This window comes from Halichoeres trimaculatus, unplaced genomic scaffold, assembly GCF_033239565.1.
Source record: "Halichoeres trimaculatus isolate MK-OKI-2021-1 unplaced genomic scaffold, fHalTri1.1 fHalTri1_scaffold_9, whole genome shotgun sequence".
Taxonomy (NCBI): domain Eukaryota; kingdom Metazoa; phylum Chordata; class Actinopteri; order Labriformes; family Labridae; genus Halichoeres; species Halichoeres trimaculatus.
The window spans coordinates 18,363,167-18,378,759 of record NW_027437188.1 but is presented as its reverse complement, the minus strand read 5'-3'; the positions used below and the strand labels follow the sequence as shown (position 1 = coordinate 18,378,759).

Here is a 15,593-nt window from a genome sequence, read left to right as displayed (position 1 = left end):
ACATCGCTTGTGATGAAGTCCAGCTCTGAGTATTTAAACACATCAGTAGTTCAGTGCAGTTGTAAACATGGTGCAGCTGTACTGTTGGGGAGATGGCTCCAGTGGGCAGCTCGGTCCTAAGAGGACCCTTAGGCCGGTTTCCTGGACCGTCCCCGGGAGCATCACCGACATCAGCTGCGGGAAACAGCACACTTTATTCCTCACCAAGGGTGGAGGCGTTTTATCATGTGGGAACAACTCACAAGGACGAAAAAACTGTGAAGATCAAAAGAAACCAGGTAAGGAAAGAAAAATCAGGAGTCATCTAAGAAGTTTTATTTTTCCCTTGTTACTTTATTTTTTAAAGCTACAAATTAAAAACAAACGTTAAGCTTCAGGCACATTAGTTTATAGCGCGGTCTTTCACGAGTTACTAGTTTCTTTTCTTCACAAATATTTTCTGGTTATTAAATCTTTTATTTATTGGTAAATAAAGAACGGCTCCCCCTTTATCTGAAGACTGGCTTTAAAACAAGTGTCAGTGGGGCATAATAAAGCGCACATACTGAACAGGTACCTGAGGCAAAGTTTCACTTTCGTTTCGGTCCCGTCTGTTCAGACAACGAAAGTCAGTGCGCTTTAATACATGTTGAGTTCAAGTGCAGCTGGGAAAAATGAGATGTCAAAATGAGTCACCCATTAAAGTGTTGATTATGTTGCGTGGCATGGATGTTTGTGCTGTGACTAAGCAAACAGAAGTTAGCATAAAAGGGTGAATAGTTAAATGTATTTATGGTGGATGGAAGCTCCTGATGCACTGACACCAGCCTCAGAGCTAAACCACCAGGGCAACTGGTGCATACTGAAAGATACTTTTATTGTTTTTTAGTGGATACAATTTGATTTTTGGTATTAAAAATAAAGATGAAATCTTCCGATCATCAGCCAATAAATATTTGATTAATACTGTAATGTCCTGCATAAACTGTTTAACTTTTTTTTCTTTTTTGCTAAACTAATGTTTGTCTCTCTCTCTCTGTGTTTTGCTGTTTAAGGTCGCATAAAGGGGGTGGATAATGTGGTGTCAGTGGCGTGTGGGCAGGACCACTCTCTGGCTCTGTGTGCATCTGGACATGTGTTCTCCTGGGGAGCCAAAGAGGATGGACAGCTAGGCCTGTCACCACATCAACTGAGTAACAATCACAAACCGAGGTAAGAACCAGTATGAAGGTACCACTTAACATTATCAGTGCTCCTTTTAGCTTTTAAAACTCATCTCTGTTTTGTCTTCAGTTGTGTACCCATACCGATGCAATCACCGGTGAGTCAGGTCGCTTGTGGAAATGTCCACTCTCTGGCTCTGACTAAAGGTAAGATAAAAATATGTTTTGATCAGAGTTTTCTGTTTGAAACAGAAAAGTTACAGCTTCTGGTTTAAAATGCCAGCTCCAGAAGTCCCAGGAATTAAAACATTTTAAATCATGCACAGAAAAAAATAACTGTTCAGCATGATGTCATTATCTTATGGAAACATGTTAACAGTTTTTGTGTGAACACAGAACAGTAACACTCAACTTGTGCTCACAAGTTTTTTGGGGACTGTAAGGGCTCTGTACAAACCTCTAAGTAGTTTCTCTTGACTAATGTGGATATGACGTTTGTGTTAACTATTTTCTAATCCCCAGGAGGAGAAGTCTTCACGTGGGGTCGTAACAGCCACGGTCAGCTGGGTCTGGGGAAGTATGTGTCACTGCAGCAAGAACCTGCCCGGATAACAGCTCTGACTGGTGTTGCTGTAACACAGATTTCAGCTGGAGCGACACACTCTTTCTTCCTCACACTGCCTGGTTTGGTGTATTGCTGTGGGGCCAATGAATCAGGCCAGCTGGGGCTCAACCAGGTTGATGAGAAAGGTAGGTGGAGTTTCTTGACTCTTATCAAACTGTTTCTTCACACCCTGGTGTACCCCACTAAATGTTTCACCCTGTTTTTCTCTTAAGAATAACCTGTGTGTTTTACACATTTGTATGTTTTTATCTTTTTTTCATATCCTTTTAATATCTTGTCATCACAGGAAGGTTTAGCATCTGTGAGGTGCCAGATCTCAGATCTCTGGATGTCTCCTCCATCAGCTGTGGAGAGGCACACTCTGCTGTGTTAACACAGGTATACCCACTCTCTATTGAAGGGTTTGGCGGTTCCTCTAATATTTGTCTTTTCTTTCGCCTGTGCTGGTCTGACGTGAAGCAGGTATGCGACATATTTTTGCCTTGTCTCCTGACATCTGTAGATCATCCTCATGTCTGAAGGCGCCATGATGTATGAAGGCAAGGGGAAAAAAAGAGCATGTGTCATCCTTTTGTCCTGATGAATAACTTTGTTTTATTTTATCAGCACAGTCACTGGTATTTCTTTGTGAGTGGAAGTGCTGCTGGGAATCTCTGAACTCTCATAGCACTTATTAATGACACTTTGTGTTTGCCTTTCCAGTGCATCACGTAAACACTAACAACAAGAGATACAGGGTCTGCTGCTTTGTAACTTTGAGCAGATACAGTCACAGGAAAACTATTAAAATGTAAAGTTCACACGCTCAGTGTTTGCAGTGTAATAATGAAGTGAAATCACTTTGTTTTGGGATGTTGGGATGTTGTTTTGAAAAGGATAAGATGATAACTAAGAGATTACCATGTTTGGAAATAATGTCAGTGTAACCTTTTTTAAACAGTTTATATGATGCTGTTAATTCCCAGGATGGTAAAGTTTTCACTTTTGGCGAGGGGAGCCACGGTCAACTCGGTCACAACTCCACTGAGACTGAAAAGAAACCCAGATTGGTTGAAGGTTTTGGGGAACAAGCTGTACAGATTTCATGTGGCAGGTATGAGTTGAAGACATTCTCTTTTTTTAGGATATTTTCAGTCCTTTACAAAAAATTTTTTTCAAATCAAGTTAATCAAGTCACAATAGATGTTACATTGTTTCTTTTCTTCCAGACGTCACACTCTGGTGTTAGGCTCCTCTGGCCAGCTGTGGGCTTTTGGCGATGGGGGCAAAGGTCAAACTGGGACTGGATGCACAAAGGACAGCCTGATTCCCACTCTGGTGAAACTTCCATGGATGAATGGCAAGGCAGCAGCCCCACCCAGAGGTATGAAAGTTTTTAAGTGCTATGCTTGGTTCCATTTTTAATGAGAGGTAAGGAGAACAACTGCTTTGCTATCTGTTGCTGTTCTGGAGAAGGTGGTGGACGTTATAGTTGGATTGAATAACGTTTCTCTTCTTCAGTGTTCTTTGTTTTTTTTGTTTTTTTTTTGCAGACTTGAAAATATCAGCTGGTTGGGACACAAACTTTGCTTTCTCTTCATCCACACAGGTAATGTGTGCAGAGATATTTTGTACCTGGGCAACAACTGTGCAGGTTGTAGTGTGAGTGGACATAGTTTCTGTTTAAGTAGTTACCTGCATGAGCTGTATGGCAAAGTCTCCGTCATGTCTCCTCTTCTCCTGCTTAGAGGTTAGTCTGATCCTCTTCAAATTGGACTCCTTGTGACGGGTTATTGGCAAGGAGTTAAAAGAATAGATCCATTTCCAACTCCATTCAGAAAGGTTATTTGGTTTGTGAACAGAAGGTGTAGCTCCGGTGACTCTCTTAGACACACTACTTTCATATTCACACATTCACTCATTAAAACTCACATTCATACACTGGTGGCAGAGTTTGTAATTCTGTGTTTGTTTTCTAATTGATACTAACTAATCCCACTTGCGTGCATCCACACTCACTGGACGCAAAGTGGGTTTCAATGTTTTGGCTGAGGATACTTCAGCATGTGACTGCAAGAGCAGGGATTCCTCTGCTCACCTCCCAGCTCAATCACTAAGCCATATCAGCTCCACAGCGCCCTCTATCTTCATGTTGTTGCCACAAGATATGATAAATCCAAGCTGTTTTCATTTCCCTTAGTTTGCCTAAGATTTAGCAGAAACAACATGCTTTGTGTCTCTGCCACATCCCAACATGCACTATGACTCTGTATACACAACGGTGTGAAGGTAGGTTTACTGCTGCTTGCAGTCTTAGCTACAATCAATGCTGCAAGTCAGTCACTGCACATTTTCTTATTATGTCTACTTATTCTGCCATATTTGTTTTTTCAAATTACTCCTCCTAATTCTTTCAGGCAAAAATCTTCAACAGTATGACTTTCAACCCATTTGGTGCAGTGTTATTTGTCTTTTCTCTCTAATAGTTTACATATTTTGAGATGCTTACCATTTATTTTATTTATTTTGTCTGATTGAAATCAATGGAAAATTGTGCAGAACCTCCTTTTCTTACTTTTACAATTTTTTTTTCAAATATCGTCAATCTATTCATGGTTTCCCACATGAAGTCCATTCAAACATCACAGTATAACACTATCCACTGGTGCATTCTGAACACAATATACAGATTTAAAAGCAGTTATGATATAGTGAGAGGAACAAAGCGGTGTCATTTCCTCTCTCCCTGTTGCTATGGCGTTGTCGATTACCAGCATGGAGAAGTTCCCTTTTTCCTGTAATGGGTCTCTCCACGTCATAAATTCGGTGGGTTCGGCCAGCTTAACTTTGACTATTTAGGGGAGTGTTATGTAAATTAAGATTGTTTTTAGCCACTACATTTATCAACAGCTGATCAGGCGCACGCCGTGATTGGCCCTGGTACGCACGTTTCATAAATCCCACGCGAACGTTGCCGTAAACTGATTTTTACACTCAGTTCGGCACAAATTCCCATGCAAGATTGATAAATGAGAGCCATTGTGTGCATTGTCATATTTTTAATTGTAAACTAATTATTTAATTTAAGATTCAATTTCTTAAGTATGATGAGGGTAAACATTTCATGGATATTTAATACATTTTATCAATCTAACAATTTGATTATTGAATTCTAGTGAAGGCGTTTCTTTTTTTTTGTTGTTGTTTTTTCACTGAAAGTGGTTTAAGCATGTCCTGCATTTTACACACACAGTTTAAGCACATATTTGGTGAATGAGGCCCATTGTCCTTTAGTCCTCTCTTTATCACCCTTTTCATTTTGTTATTCATTTACTGCTGCTTCACACAATAAACAAAAAAGGTCAGTTTAGTTTTATTATAGCCAAAAACTTTAAACATTTATTTTTCAAATTCAGCTTTTTCAAACCAGCACAAAACTTTCAGCAGATGCCAAAATTCAGAATACAGCAACAGCGCATTAATTTTCCAGAAACTGGAGAACTCTCATGTTCAAAATTAGTCAGTGTTTTTTTCCCCACAGCATTTAAAAGAATATGCCTCTAAAAAATAACTTAACTGCCTTTAAAATAATTTGTGCGTCTGTCTTCCAGAGACTGAAACGGAAAAAGCTAATCGGACGGCTTCATGAGATGAAACTACAGAAATGGTTGTCCGCTTGCAACAAAGAAGAGACAAAGAGGTCATTATCCAGAATAGACTAATGTTTTTTATTCTGTAACTATAAAAATTGTTGGTCATATGTGCAGTAACTACAGCGTCCCCTTCTGTGTATTTAACAGAGAAATTCATGGGATGTTTTCCACAAGTTCCAGTCTGGTTGCAAGTTTCACAAAAGCCAAGTGAGTTTTTTTTTGTCAGCTGATCTATACAGTTGTGGCTAAAAAACATATGATTTACATCTTTGTAAGTACAAGTCAATTCCCATTAACTCATTTTGATATTGAAACATTGTTGAAAGGCTTTTCTCTTTATCAGTGGCTCTCCAAAAGAAGCAGATGCTTTAACTGTGGACCTCGAGGCAGCTGGCAAAGTTTTTGACCAGCTCATGGCAGTACCATGGATCAAAAAAGCAGTTAAGACATTTTTGAATGTTATTTATTTGCCTGCAGTAAGGCACTGATAGTTTCTCAATTTCACATTTACTCCTTCACTATCTGTGTGTTGTTAACAATGCCAAGTTATCTCACAGGTCTGTTTTCTCTGCAGGTAAACCTAATGGTCCTGTTTGAATTTCTTATGTCTGCAAAAGATATGATATCACTAGAGATCATCCTGCTTCTGTTGACGTGCCCTCTCCTCCAAGAGGACTCTCATGTCATGAATACAGTGGTGCCTTTGTCTATCTTTATCGTAGAGCTGAGTGAGGAGAATCACAAAACTCTGAGTAAACACCTCTTGTTAACTCTACGTTTTTTTTTAAGTTTAGAGTGTATTAAATTATTTGATACTAATGAATACTCTCTGTGTTGTTTGTTTTTACAGAGAGCTGGTGGTCATCCCTGACACCAGACCTACTAACCAGACACAGCTTGGTGTTTAAAAATGCCTTGGCCTACATACAGAAGAACAACCTCTTGTCAACTCACGATCGGGAAGTCAGATTCATTTTGGACATTCTTAAACAGCTCTACATGGCCAGTGAAGTGTGTTCACTTAAACTGTTCACTCTGGATGAGAAAGTGGGACTCTTTAACATCTATGCAGAAAGCACAAAGGTAGAGTACTCCAGAAATAACTTGAAATCACTGTACTAACACTGAGGCTATCTGCTGTATAATTTTACAGTATAACTCCATTTTAAAGCCCTTTCTATTATCAGAGATTTCTTTGTAAGGGAGGGTTTTGTAATTACAGATAAAGCACCGTGTACAGTATCAAATGGCTTTGTTGAAGGCAGGTGAATCACCTCCACCTCCAGTCTTCCAGCTCACTCTGAGACCAGCTCACCTGGTGGAGGACACCTTTCAACAACTTGCTGCTGCAGACCCCTGCACTTTCCAGTGCGCTCTTGTGGTAAACACCCACATGTTGGTCCGCATCTAAAGTAGATTTGATTAAGACAGGGCATTAAAGTGATATATCTTACACTTCCAAGGTACCAGGAGGACGTTAAACTCTAGAATAGAGAAAAATCTTGCTGAAGTTAAATATAATTTTATAAGAACAAGCCTTTTTCCAAAGCCTATCTTAGCATCTGGAGTCTAAGAAGATTTTGCAGTGAATTTTCTTGCAACACTGATGTTAATCCATTTGATTTCAAAGTAATTTGAGCAGAGTGTTTTTAAGATTAATTATCATATCTTCTCTAGGTGAAGTTCACGGATGACAGTCGGCTGATGAATGTCAACAGAAACGACCTCTTCCTGCACATGTTCAAGGAGCTGATTGGTCCTAAATATGACATGTTCATGTGCAATGAGAGCAAGACTCTACTCTGGTTCCCTTCCAAGGTAAAAACAAATTAAAGAAGAAAACAATGGCATGTACTATTTGAATATTTGTAGCTTCCTACTTCTTACTACATAAAAAAATCTACAAATAACAATAAAAATAAGAGGACAAACTGGTGATATCTCTTGCCCTGTTGTGCACTTTACTTTCTTGTTACAGTAGATGTAAAAGTTTATGTCCTTTCACACTGATCAAATTATTAATTGTTTCAAATTATTAATTATTTCAAAATTGGAACCATGCTTTTGTCTTTAACCAAACAGCCAAAAAAAGATAAGGAGACTTACTTCCTGTTTGGTGTTCTGTGTGGACTGGCTCTCTACAACCACAACATCATCCACCTGCCCTTCCCACTTGTTCTCTTCAAGAAGCTGCTCGGCCTCAAACCCTCGCTGTATGACCTGGAGGAGTTTGACCCCGTGCTGGGAGAGTAAGATTTGAAAGCACAGCACAGCACAGCACAGCACAGCACAGCACAGCACAGCACAGCACAGCACAGCACAGCACAGCACAGCACAGCACAGCACAGCACAGCACAGCACAGCACAGCACAGCACAGCACAAAGCTTTATTGTATTTTTTTGCTTTTTGATAACCAACAACTGGTGTTTTGTGTCTTGTTTAAGTTTTTATTTGGTGGCAGATGTGTTAAAGTGATGTTCTTGTGTGTATTTTCAGATCTCTGCGCTGCATGCTGGAGGACTACACACCTGATGAGGTGGACGACATGGACTCCACTTTCACTGTAAGTTCAAGAAATGTAACTGCTAGTTTGACTGCATGCTACCACTGTTAACATTTTTATGGACATTTTTTCTTCAGCATTTTAAACTGACTCTTATTTATCATTAAAGGGGACCTGGGATGGTGAGATGGTTGATCTTGATCCAAGTGAACCTGAAAAACCTGTGACAGCATCAAACACGTATGTTTATACAGAATTACTGTCTTTACTTTGCCACAGGGATTTATTAAAGGTTTTATTCAAATATATATACTGTTGATATAAACAGAGAAAACACTGGTTAAAAAATGAAACATCAGAAATATGTCAGTGCTCATACAGTTATAATTTTATTATTTTTTCTGAATAGGAAAGAGTTTGTAAACGCCTATGTCGACCATGCCTTCAACAAATCAGTGGAGGGAGTGTTTGAAGAGTTCAAGAGGGGGTTCATGGAGGTGTTTGAATATGACATAGTGGGTTTCTTCCAACCGAAGGAACTCCAGGCCGTGATGGTGGGCCAAGAAAATGATGACTGGAGTGTGTTCAAAAAGGTAAGTTAAAAGCCTGCTGGATTTATTTAAGTAAAGACACTTTCTCTCAACCCTGATACATGTCTGATGTAAAGGACAACTCTTTAAGAGTATTTCAATGCAGCAAAGTGGTGTTAGAATCCCTAAACTAGACACAAGTGTGTTATACTCATAAACCACTGATTGCAGATGCTATAGGCCGAGCAAATCTAAAACTGTCAATTTTCCATATATATATATATATATATATATATATATATATATATATATATATATATATATATATATATATATATATATATATATATATATATATATATATATATATATATATATATATGAGTTTAAACTTCTGCTGCTGCATTCAGATGGTAGGGTCAGGATTTAGTGTAAACAACATACATAAAATGTTTCAAGTTTTTCTGTTTTTTTTTGATAGAACACAGTGTATGAAGGAGGTTACTACCCTAAGCATCCACACATCATTGCCTTCTGGGAGGTGTTTGAGACACTGACAGCTGACGAAAAGAAAAAATTCTTTTGTGAGTATGAAACATGACAGCAATTATCAACAGGGGTTCCAATTAATTACCATATTATCTAACACAAACTTAGTAACGTCTTTGTTTTTGTTGTCAGTGTTCCTCACAGGCAGCGATCGTGTCCCTTACATGGGTATGGAGAGCATCAGGATGAGAGTTTCCCTCCTTCCGTATTTCGATGACATCCATCAGCCAGAGTCCCTAACTTGCCACAACATGCTCCTTCTACCCCTTTACCAGAAGCACCCAATCAAGAAGACGATGCAGGCAAAGCTCCTTCAAGCTATTTATCACAACAGAGGCTTCAAGAGAGAAAACACAACATGAGCTCAGAAGGCTTCTTCAAAAAGATCATATTTATTTTCTGTTAGGTTTTGGCTCTGTTTCATGTCGTTCACCTGCTAGTTGAACTTTCATTTTTCCTTGTAAAGGTGTAATGTTAAGACAAGGAAATATTTATCATCATCACATGGTCAGATTCCAAATCAAAGCACTTTATTTCTCGCCCCTCTTGTTGGGGATCATTCAGTGGCCTTCAAAAACAGGAGGCCCTGTGAAAATTGTGATTCTCCGTTTGTTCAGTTTTTACTTTTGAAATGTTCTAACAGTAGAATCAACATTCACTTCTTCTAGTTTTATTTAAACTGTAATAACCTCTGGGGAAGAGGTCCAACTCGGATTTAGATTAAAAAACGCTTACTGTTACTCTACATGTTTATACTTTTTGGAGCTTAAAATCTTTGGCATTCAGTTTTGTCTGTTCATACAATAAAAATCCTGAAACAGAAGCAAATGTTTCATAGTGTTGTGGAGAAAACTTACAATATGTTGTACTCTTTTGTGTACCCACCCAGCTATCTGTCAGACTTAAATAGTTTAAAAATAGAATTCTTTAAAGAAGTCATGTTTGTTTAGTTGTACAAAATACTTTCAGTTGTACAAGGGTCAGACTTAAAGGGAATGTGTACATTCTTAACCTTTAAGACAAACGCTAGTTTATAATCAGAATTTAAAGTCCCACACTGTCCAGGGAGGAGCAGTCATTTTAAATAAGATGAATGCTTCATCACAAGTTTCAGAGAATGTTTTTATTGGCACCTCAGATCACTGAACATCGCAGTATTACCACGTTTCATTTAAAGAAAATGCAAAGCTCCTGAATTTATTCATATATTCCTGAAATAACTTAAAGTGAATGTGAATCTTACCCTGCTATGTGTTGACATTAGCTACAGTTACAAAGAGCAAAGCCACTTGTTTCTTGTGACATCAGGTGATTTACAAACACATTAAAGCACATGAAGCTGCTTCTGACGTTTAAATATTTCAAGTATGTCAAGGAGTTTAAAATCATTTTCCAAAGAATAGACAATCTCTTGTCTCCATCTTTATTCCCTCTTTCTTTACATTTGAAAAGTGGTAAATAATTTACTTGTTTCTTAAAAAGATATCAAAGTCATTGTGAGCCCTACATCCGAATGGGACTGAAACAGTTTCAGGCAGCAAAGCTCATACAAGTTCCACAGCACACACAAAAAGGCTCAACAGATAAAAATGAGGTTGCACACACCCACACTCACCAGTTAGACAGACCTTATACAAGATAAGTGACGTAAAACCTTAAATGAATTCCTTTCTTTATCTCAAGCGGACGGTTTATGTGGCGTTTGTGTGCTTTTCTTCCTGTCGGCTCAGAAATTTCACTTAAGATATCGGACAAGAGCAACATCTGTAATAATACTTTTTCTTCAAACAAACACTTAAATATACTATAAAACTTAATCAACAAATTATTATGCACCATAGAAAAAAACATTAAAGCCACTTTGCTCTTGCTACAAACTTTTAAAGACATAAAAAGAAAAGACAAAAAAATAAAGGCAAGACTAATGACACGGTGCTGTGCTGTAAGAGAGGGCAGTGAAGCGTCACTTCTTCTCTTAATCGTCTTGTAGCATGTGTTGTTTTTCTCTGTTCATACGTGAAGCGAGTCTTCTGTCCTTGTCTCTGGAGAAAGGTGGGATACCATCCAGAAAACTCTGACCATTTTGTGTTTCATCCAACTCAAGCCTCTATTGATATGTTTGTGTGTTTTTTAAGTGTTCTTAGTGGGTGAGATGGCGTTGAGCCAGCAAAGTTCACGTGTGACACAACAAGTGTTTGATCAGGTTTTATCTGATGAGGTGATAGGTGAGCCAGTACATGAAGATGGGCTGTGCTGCTGCTATAGACATGGTGAGGTACATCCTCAGCTGGTTCCTGGTTCCTCGCACCAGCCGGCCCTCTGCGGCAGCTTCAGATAACAGCTTCAGACGCAGAGTGCGAATCTGTGGAGAGAGGAGAGAGGGGTCTTCTTTTAATGACTGTAACACAAATGTGCGTAAAATTCAGCTGGTTATTCATTTTGTAGGGATTCTTATGTAAGGAAAAGGTGTTTCAAAAAGATGATAACGGGGAGACTCAACATGGTATCTGATGAGTGTCGGATACATAGTAGAGATGTGGTGAAAGATACCAGTCTACAGAGGTGTAAACACTCTGTAATTTAACTTAAGTTAAGCTATCATCAGCTGCTACTCACCATGAAGACAACAATGGCTGCACAACACCACAGTAAAGAGAGATGGTATGCCAGATTCCCAAATAACAGGCCTGCAACCACGCCGATGATCATCCTAAAGAAAAACACACAGATGCACAGAGGATGAGATACACAGCTATCTGGAAGAAATGAATGATAATAAAAAAAAAAAAGGAATCAGACTGATTAGGCAGACTTGCTGATATTCACATACCCGACATATTTGTAGCCAGAGAAGGCGAGCAGATCTATGGTGGTGAGGTCGGTGTTAACAGTCACAAGGTAGAGTGACAACAAGACAGCCAGGACCTCCATGATCAGCCAAACTAGCGCTGAGCTGGCCTGAACTCCCAGCAGCTCTGGGGAGAACCTGCAGGATGCACAAACATCACAGTCTGTAGATTTTTACTTGGAACAACATAGTCGACTCAGTCGCATGTCCAACATGCTCATTAAGTTTTGGTGTGTTTCTTTTTCTAGCTCATCACTACCTACTGAATTAGCACGTCTGCTCAAAGACTTTGTCACATCTATATAAACATAAATCTTTGTGTACTTGTTCTGTGTGCCGAGTGCCAGCCCAGCCACCAGGACGTATGTGATGAAGCCCATTGAGGGGATGTATAGATCAGGGGCGTTCACATCAAAGCGTGGAGCCACAGGAGTGTCCTGCTGGTAGCTCACCTCCCAGTTCTACAACACAGAAATGATCACAGTAACAGCCTGTTAACTCTTTAATACACAAGTAGAGAGGAAAGTTATACCTGTTTCAAAGTAGTCACAGAAAAACTGACATTTAGCTGATGTTTACAGACTTACCTCGTGCATGTAAGGAAAAACTAAAAGGCCTAACTTCTTTCCCACGTATACTGTATCCACAGCAAAGTAGTATTTGAGCTTGGAAATTGGGATAAACCTGTCCAACTGAAACAAAAGAAAAAACATAGATACATTACACACATTATTTGCTTGTGTATGCTATTTTTTTTTGTTACGAGACATCATTCAATGTGGCTTTTTTGGTTTTGACCTGGCTTATTTAGAGAAAAACCTTCTCAGCAAAGAAAGCATAATCTTTCATGCTTAGCCTGGCTGTTTCGAGGGAAGTGTCTCACATTCTTTAGAAAAACAAAAAAACAAATCCGTGGATAACTCTTACATTCTTGTCCATCATTTCCCTTCCCTGGGATGCCAGTGTGTTGCCGTAAGCCATGGCCAGGTCGGGAAGGATGGACTGGCCAGGGAATCCACCTGCTTGAGGTCCAGCCTGCTGGTTACTGTAAACAAGATGCAAAAATGTATCAACTGAAAGAGTACAACAAACACACATTTAGAGCAATATATTATTGAATTACAAAAAAAATCCTTCAACAACCCATCTTTTTTTTTTTTTTGCTGTAACCTTAAAATCAGATTTTTTATTAAAGATGCTATGAGGAGGATCTCTTTAAGTTGGACTGCCTCGCCACCTTCCGGCCTGGAGTCTCTGGCACACTGTCATAAATTACATTAGCGAGGCGTGTGTTTGTTTTGGAATTAAATGGAGATCGGATCGAAACAAATTTTCTTGGTTCAAGACAACTTTTTACTGGTTACAACTCCCTAAGGTATTTATCAGTACAGTTACGTAGCACTATGGTTTGAAACGTACCATCAAGCAAACATTGTAGTAGCCAGTTATATGTAGAGCTATTGGCAGCCTGGTGCTCTGACGTATCTTTTAGGCAAACATGACAATAAGTAAGCACTGTCAGTTTGTAAGTAGTTTATTTCTAGACTCACAAGTTTGAACAGACCACTGCAGAATAACTGCTGCATGTGGGTTGGAATGAACATTATCACAAACCACTTAGCCCATGTTTTAGCCTTTAGCTTGTGCTCTATCACTCTTCAATTTAGCTTTTTTCTGCTCTTCTGTCCTTTTCCTGTCTGACAGTTAGGCCCCAGTGTCCACCATCACTGCAAAATCAATTGCACAAATTGTTTTCAGCAGAGATAAACACACATCCCTCTTCTCCCTAGTAAACCTCATCAGCCGGCATGGTGTTGTCATAGAGACCTAGATATGTAAATAAATCTGGTCCAGTTTGCCTGGATCAGGAAGGTAAGAAGTAGCAATTTTGAATAGTCTGTAACTAGCAATATTGGTGCTGATAATCTCATTTTAAAGTGTGGATCAGGCATCAGATATTTAGAAGGGAGACATTTTCAAGATCACTTAGAAACTCCTCACAGCCCCTTTAAGATAAAAATACATGTACTAAAAGATTGATAATAGGTGCAAAAATGTGCGTCACACTGAGCTGATTTTGCAAGAGTGCACAACATGTTTCCCACCTGTATCCTGCCTGTGATGCCGGTGCAGCTCTGCTCGTGTCCTCAAACAGCTGGCTTCCATCTGAACCATCCATGGAGCTATTCCGTAGACGGACATTAGGCTCTGGATAAATGAGACGTCAATATGAGATTAGATCTAAACCACACTTATCAATCATAATTTGAATACTTTCACAAAACATCCAAAAAAATTAGCAATGCAAGCGAACACAAGCAAGCCTGTAATGAGTAACAGGGAATCTGAGAATACATCAAGTCAGCTGATGTAATAAAGCCGTGTTTTGTTCTTATGATATCTAAGATATAGTCATCGTCGATCACCAACTCTGCCAGTATTGCTGGCACTTAACTGAAGCTCTTTAATTTTAAATCTTGAAACAAGATTGGCTTCTATAAGTTTATAGGTGTTTTGTTTTAACATTTTTAAGTTTTAGAGGTTCTCTTTGAAATGTTTCTACGGCATATTAGACATACACCACAATATGTGTTGTTAACATCTTTACCACTTATCCAGCCATCAGTGAATCATAGTACACAGTAGCTGCACAATGGGCAAACTGTGTGCACAAAGGCCTGATCTGAAGTCTCTGTCAAGGATATCTTTGTCTTTTCCCCCAAGCAGTCAACATTGGGACTTATTCAAGATCAAATTACGTCATCCTTATAACTGCAACACTAGTTTACTTATCCTTATCCTGGCCTATTATGTATGTTGACCTATAAGGTCTATAAGCTATAGTTTTCTCGACCCATGCACATAATCTCTATGTAAAGTTTACAATGTGGCAGTCTATGGACAAACATAACGTGCATGGGTGCTTTCAACTAGGTTAAACGCTAAAGAGGCGACAGCGGTGAAATGTCTTTTTGTAAGCTAGGAGTATACTACTTTGTGTCACGTTTAACCAAATATTTAGCCTTTGTTCTGACTACTTTCAGTTTCTTCAGACACCTTATCATACAGATCTGGAAGCTAATGATGTGTCTTCTGTCCCAGATTCACCCTTTTCCAAAACCAAGCTCCAAATTCTAAGCACAACTGAATCTCACAAACAAAGCTGAAGCGTTATTTCAACAGTAATTTGGCACCCGCTCTTGTTTTAACAGTCTGGAAATCACAACAATACACCTCCAAACAGAGGGGTGTGTACAGTAGACTACCGTTAGCAAGCCTAGCCTGCCAGGGACATTTGCATGCTAGCGCTATAATTGTTCCGATTTTGTAGAGAAAATTATCGCATGTATGAAGCTAATTATCTCTATTGCACTGTAGCTCGGCGTTCAACGAGATAGCTTGGATTTGAAGTTTCGGTGTCCCTGTTTCGACAAGTTGTATAACGTTAGTTGACAGCCCAGATCGGCTAAAAATAGCGGCGCTCATCGAAAGCATCCTGAAGCAATGTTAACATTTTAGCTCTGACATGCTCATGAGCACGTGCAGTAAGCGTGATTAATGACTGCTTTGATCAACAAATTCACGTACGTAACTTACGCTGTCTGAAACCACCCTGAGTCGCCGTGTAATCCATTCTGGCTAATTTGCTTGTAGCCGTGGTCGAGAGAAGAAACCCTGGATACAGTCGCTTCTCCTGAGTTAGCAGGCTACACAGGGGAAGTTGGAGTCATTCATAAAGTTTACACGGAAGTGAACCCGTTCG

The 15,593-nt window shown here is 39.3% G+C and overlaps 2 protein-coding genes across 3 annotated transcripts; one reads left to right on the top strand and one right to left on the bottom strand.

Moving 5' to 3' along the window:
* The first annotated feature begins 35 nt into the window (after positions 1–35).
* On the top strand, positions 36–9,833 carry LOC141797602 (putative E3 ubiquitin-protein ligase HERC4). Its single transcript, XM_074679141.1, has 21 exons — positions 36–278; positions 1,035–1,191; positions 1,273–1,349; positions 1,665–1,892; positions 2,054–2,145; positions 2,733–2,860; positions 2,976–3,130; positions 3,300–3,355; positions 5,358–5,446; positions 5,547–5,606; positions 5,743–5,839; positions 5,974–6,151; positions 6,250–6,482; positions 6,622–6,780; positions 7,077–7,217; positions 7,482–7,648; positions 7,897–7,963; positions 8,073–8,143; positions 8,313–8,496; positions 8,915–9,017; positions 9,115–9,833. The coding sequence occupies exons 1-21, from the start codon at positions 68–70 to the stop codon at positions 9,342–9,344; spliced, it is 2,883 nt and encodes a 960-aa protein (XP_074535242.1). The 5' UTR covers positions 36–67; the 3' UTR covers positions 9,345–9,833.
* An 850-nt stretch (positions 9,834–10,683) lies between these two features.
* On the bottom strand, positions 10,684–15,593 carry yif1b (Yip1 interacting factor homolog B (S. cerevisiae)). 2 transcript variants are annotated; one of them, XM_074678665.1, is made up of 8 exons: positions 15,419–15,593; positions 13,936–14,038; positions 12,758–12,875; positions 12,418–12,522; positions 12,155–12,291; positions 11,813–11,968; positions 11,599–11,692; positions 10,684–11,344 (listed from the first exon to the last, which is right to left on the bottom strand). In XM_074678665.1, the coding sequence occupies exons 1-8, from the start codon at positions 15,462–15,464 to the stop codon at positions 11,189–11,191; spliced, it is 915 nt and encodes a 304-aa protein (XP_074534766.1). In that variant the 5' UTR covers positions 15,465–15,593; the 3' UTR covers positions 10,684–11,188. The 2 variants fall into 2 exon arrangements, with proteins under 2 accessions (XP_074534766.1, XP_074534767.1); XM_074678666.1 differs by having other exon boundaries at positions 15,428–15,592.

Excerpts from the sequence above, each read along its gene's own strand:
- LOC141797602 (XM_074679141.1), top strand. The coding sequence starts at position 68 with ATGGTGCAGCTGTACTGTTGGGGAGATGGCTCCAGTGGGCAGCTCGGT. Across the intron at positions 5,607-5,742 it reads GCAAGTTTCACAAAAGCCAA|TGGCTCTCCAAAAGAAGCAG; the intron begins GTGAGTTTTTTT and ends TCTCTTTATCAG. Across the intron at positions 7,649-7,896 it reads TTTGACCCCGTGCTGGGAGA|ATCTCTGCGCTGCATGCTGG; the intron begins GTAAGATTTGAA and ends GTGTATTTTCAG.
- yif1b (XM_074678665.1), bottom strand. The coding sequence starts at position 15,464 with ATGGATTACACGGCGACTCAGGGTGGTTTCAGACAGCGTAAGTTAC. Across the intron at positions 12,523-12,757 it reads GGGAAATGATGGACAAGAAT|TTGGACAGGTTTATCCCAAT; the intron begins GTAAGAGTTATC and ends CTTTTGTTTCAG. Across the intron at positions 12,292-12,417 it reads TTTTTCCTTACATGCACGAG|AACTGGGAGGTGAGCTACCA; the intron begins GTAAGTCTGTAA and ends TCTGTGTTGTAG.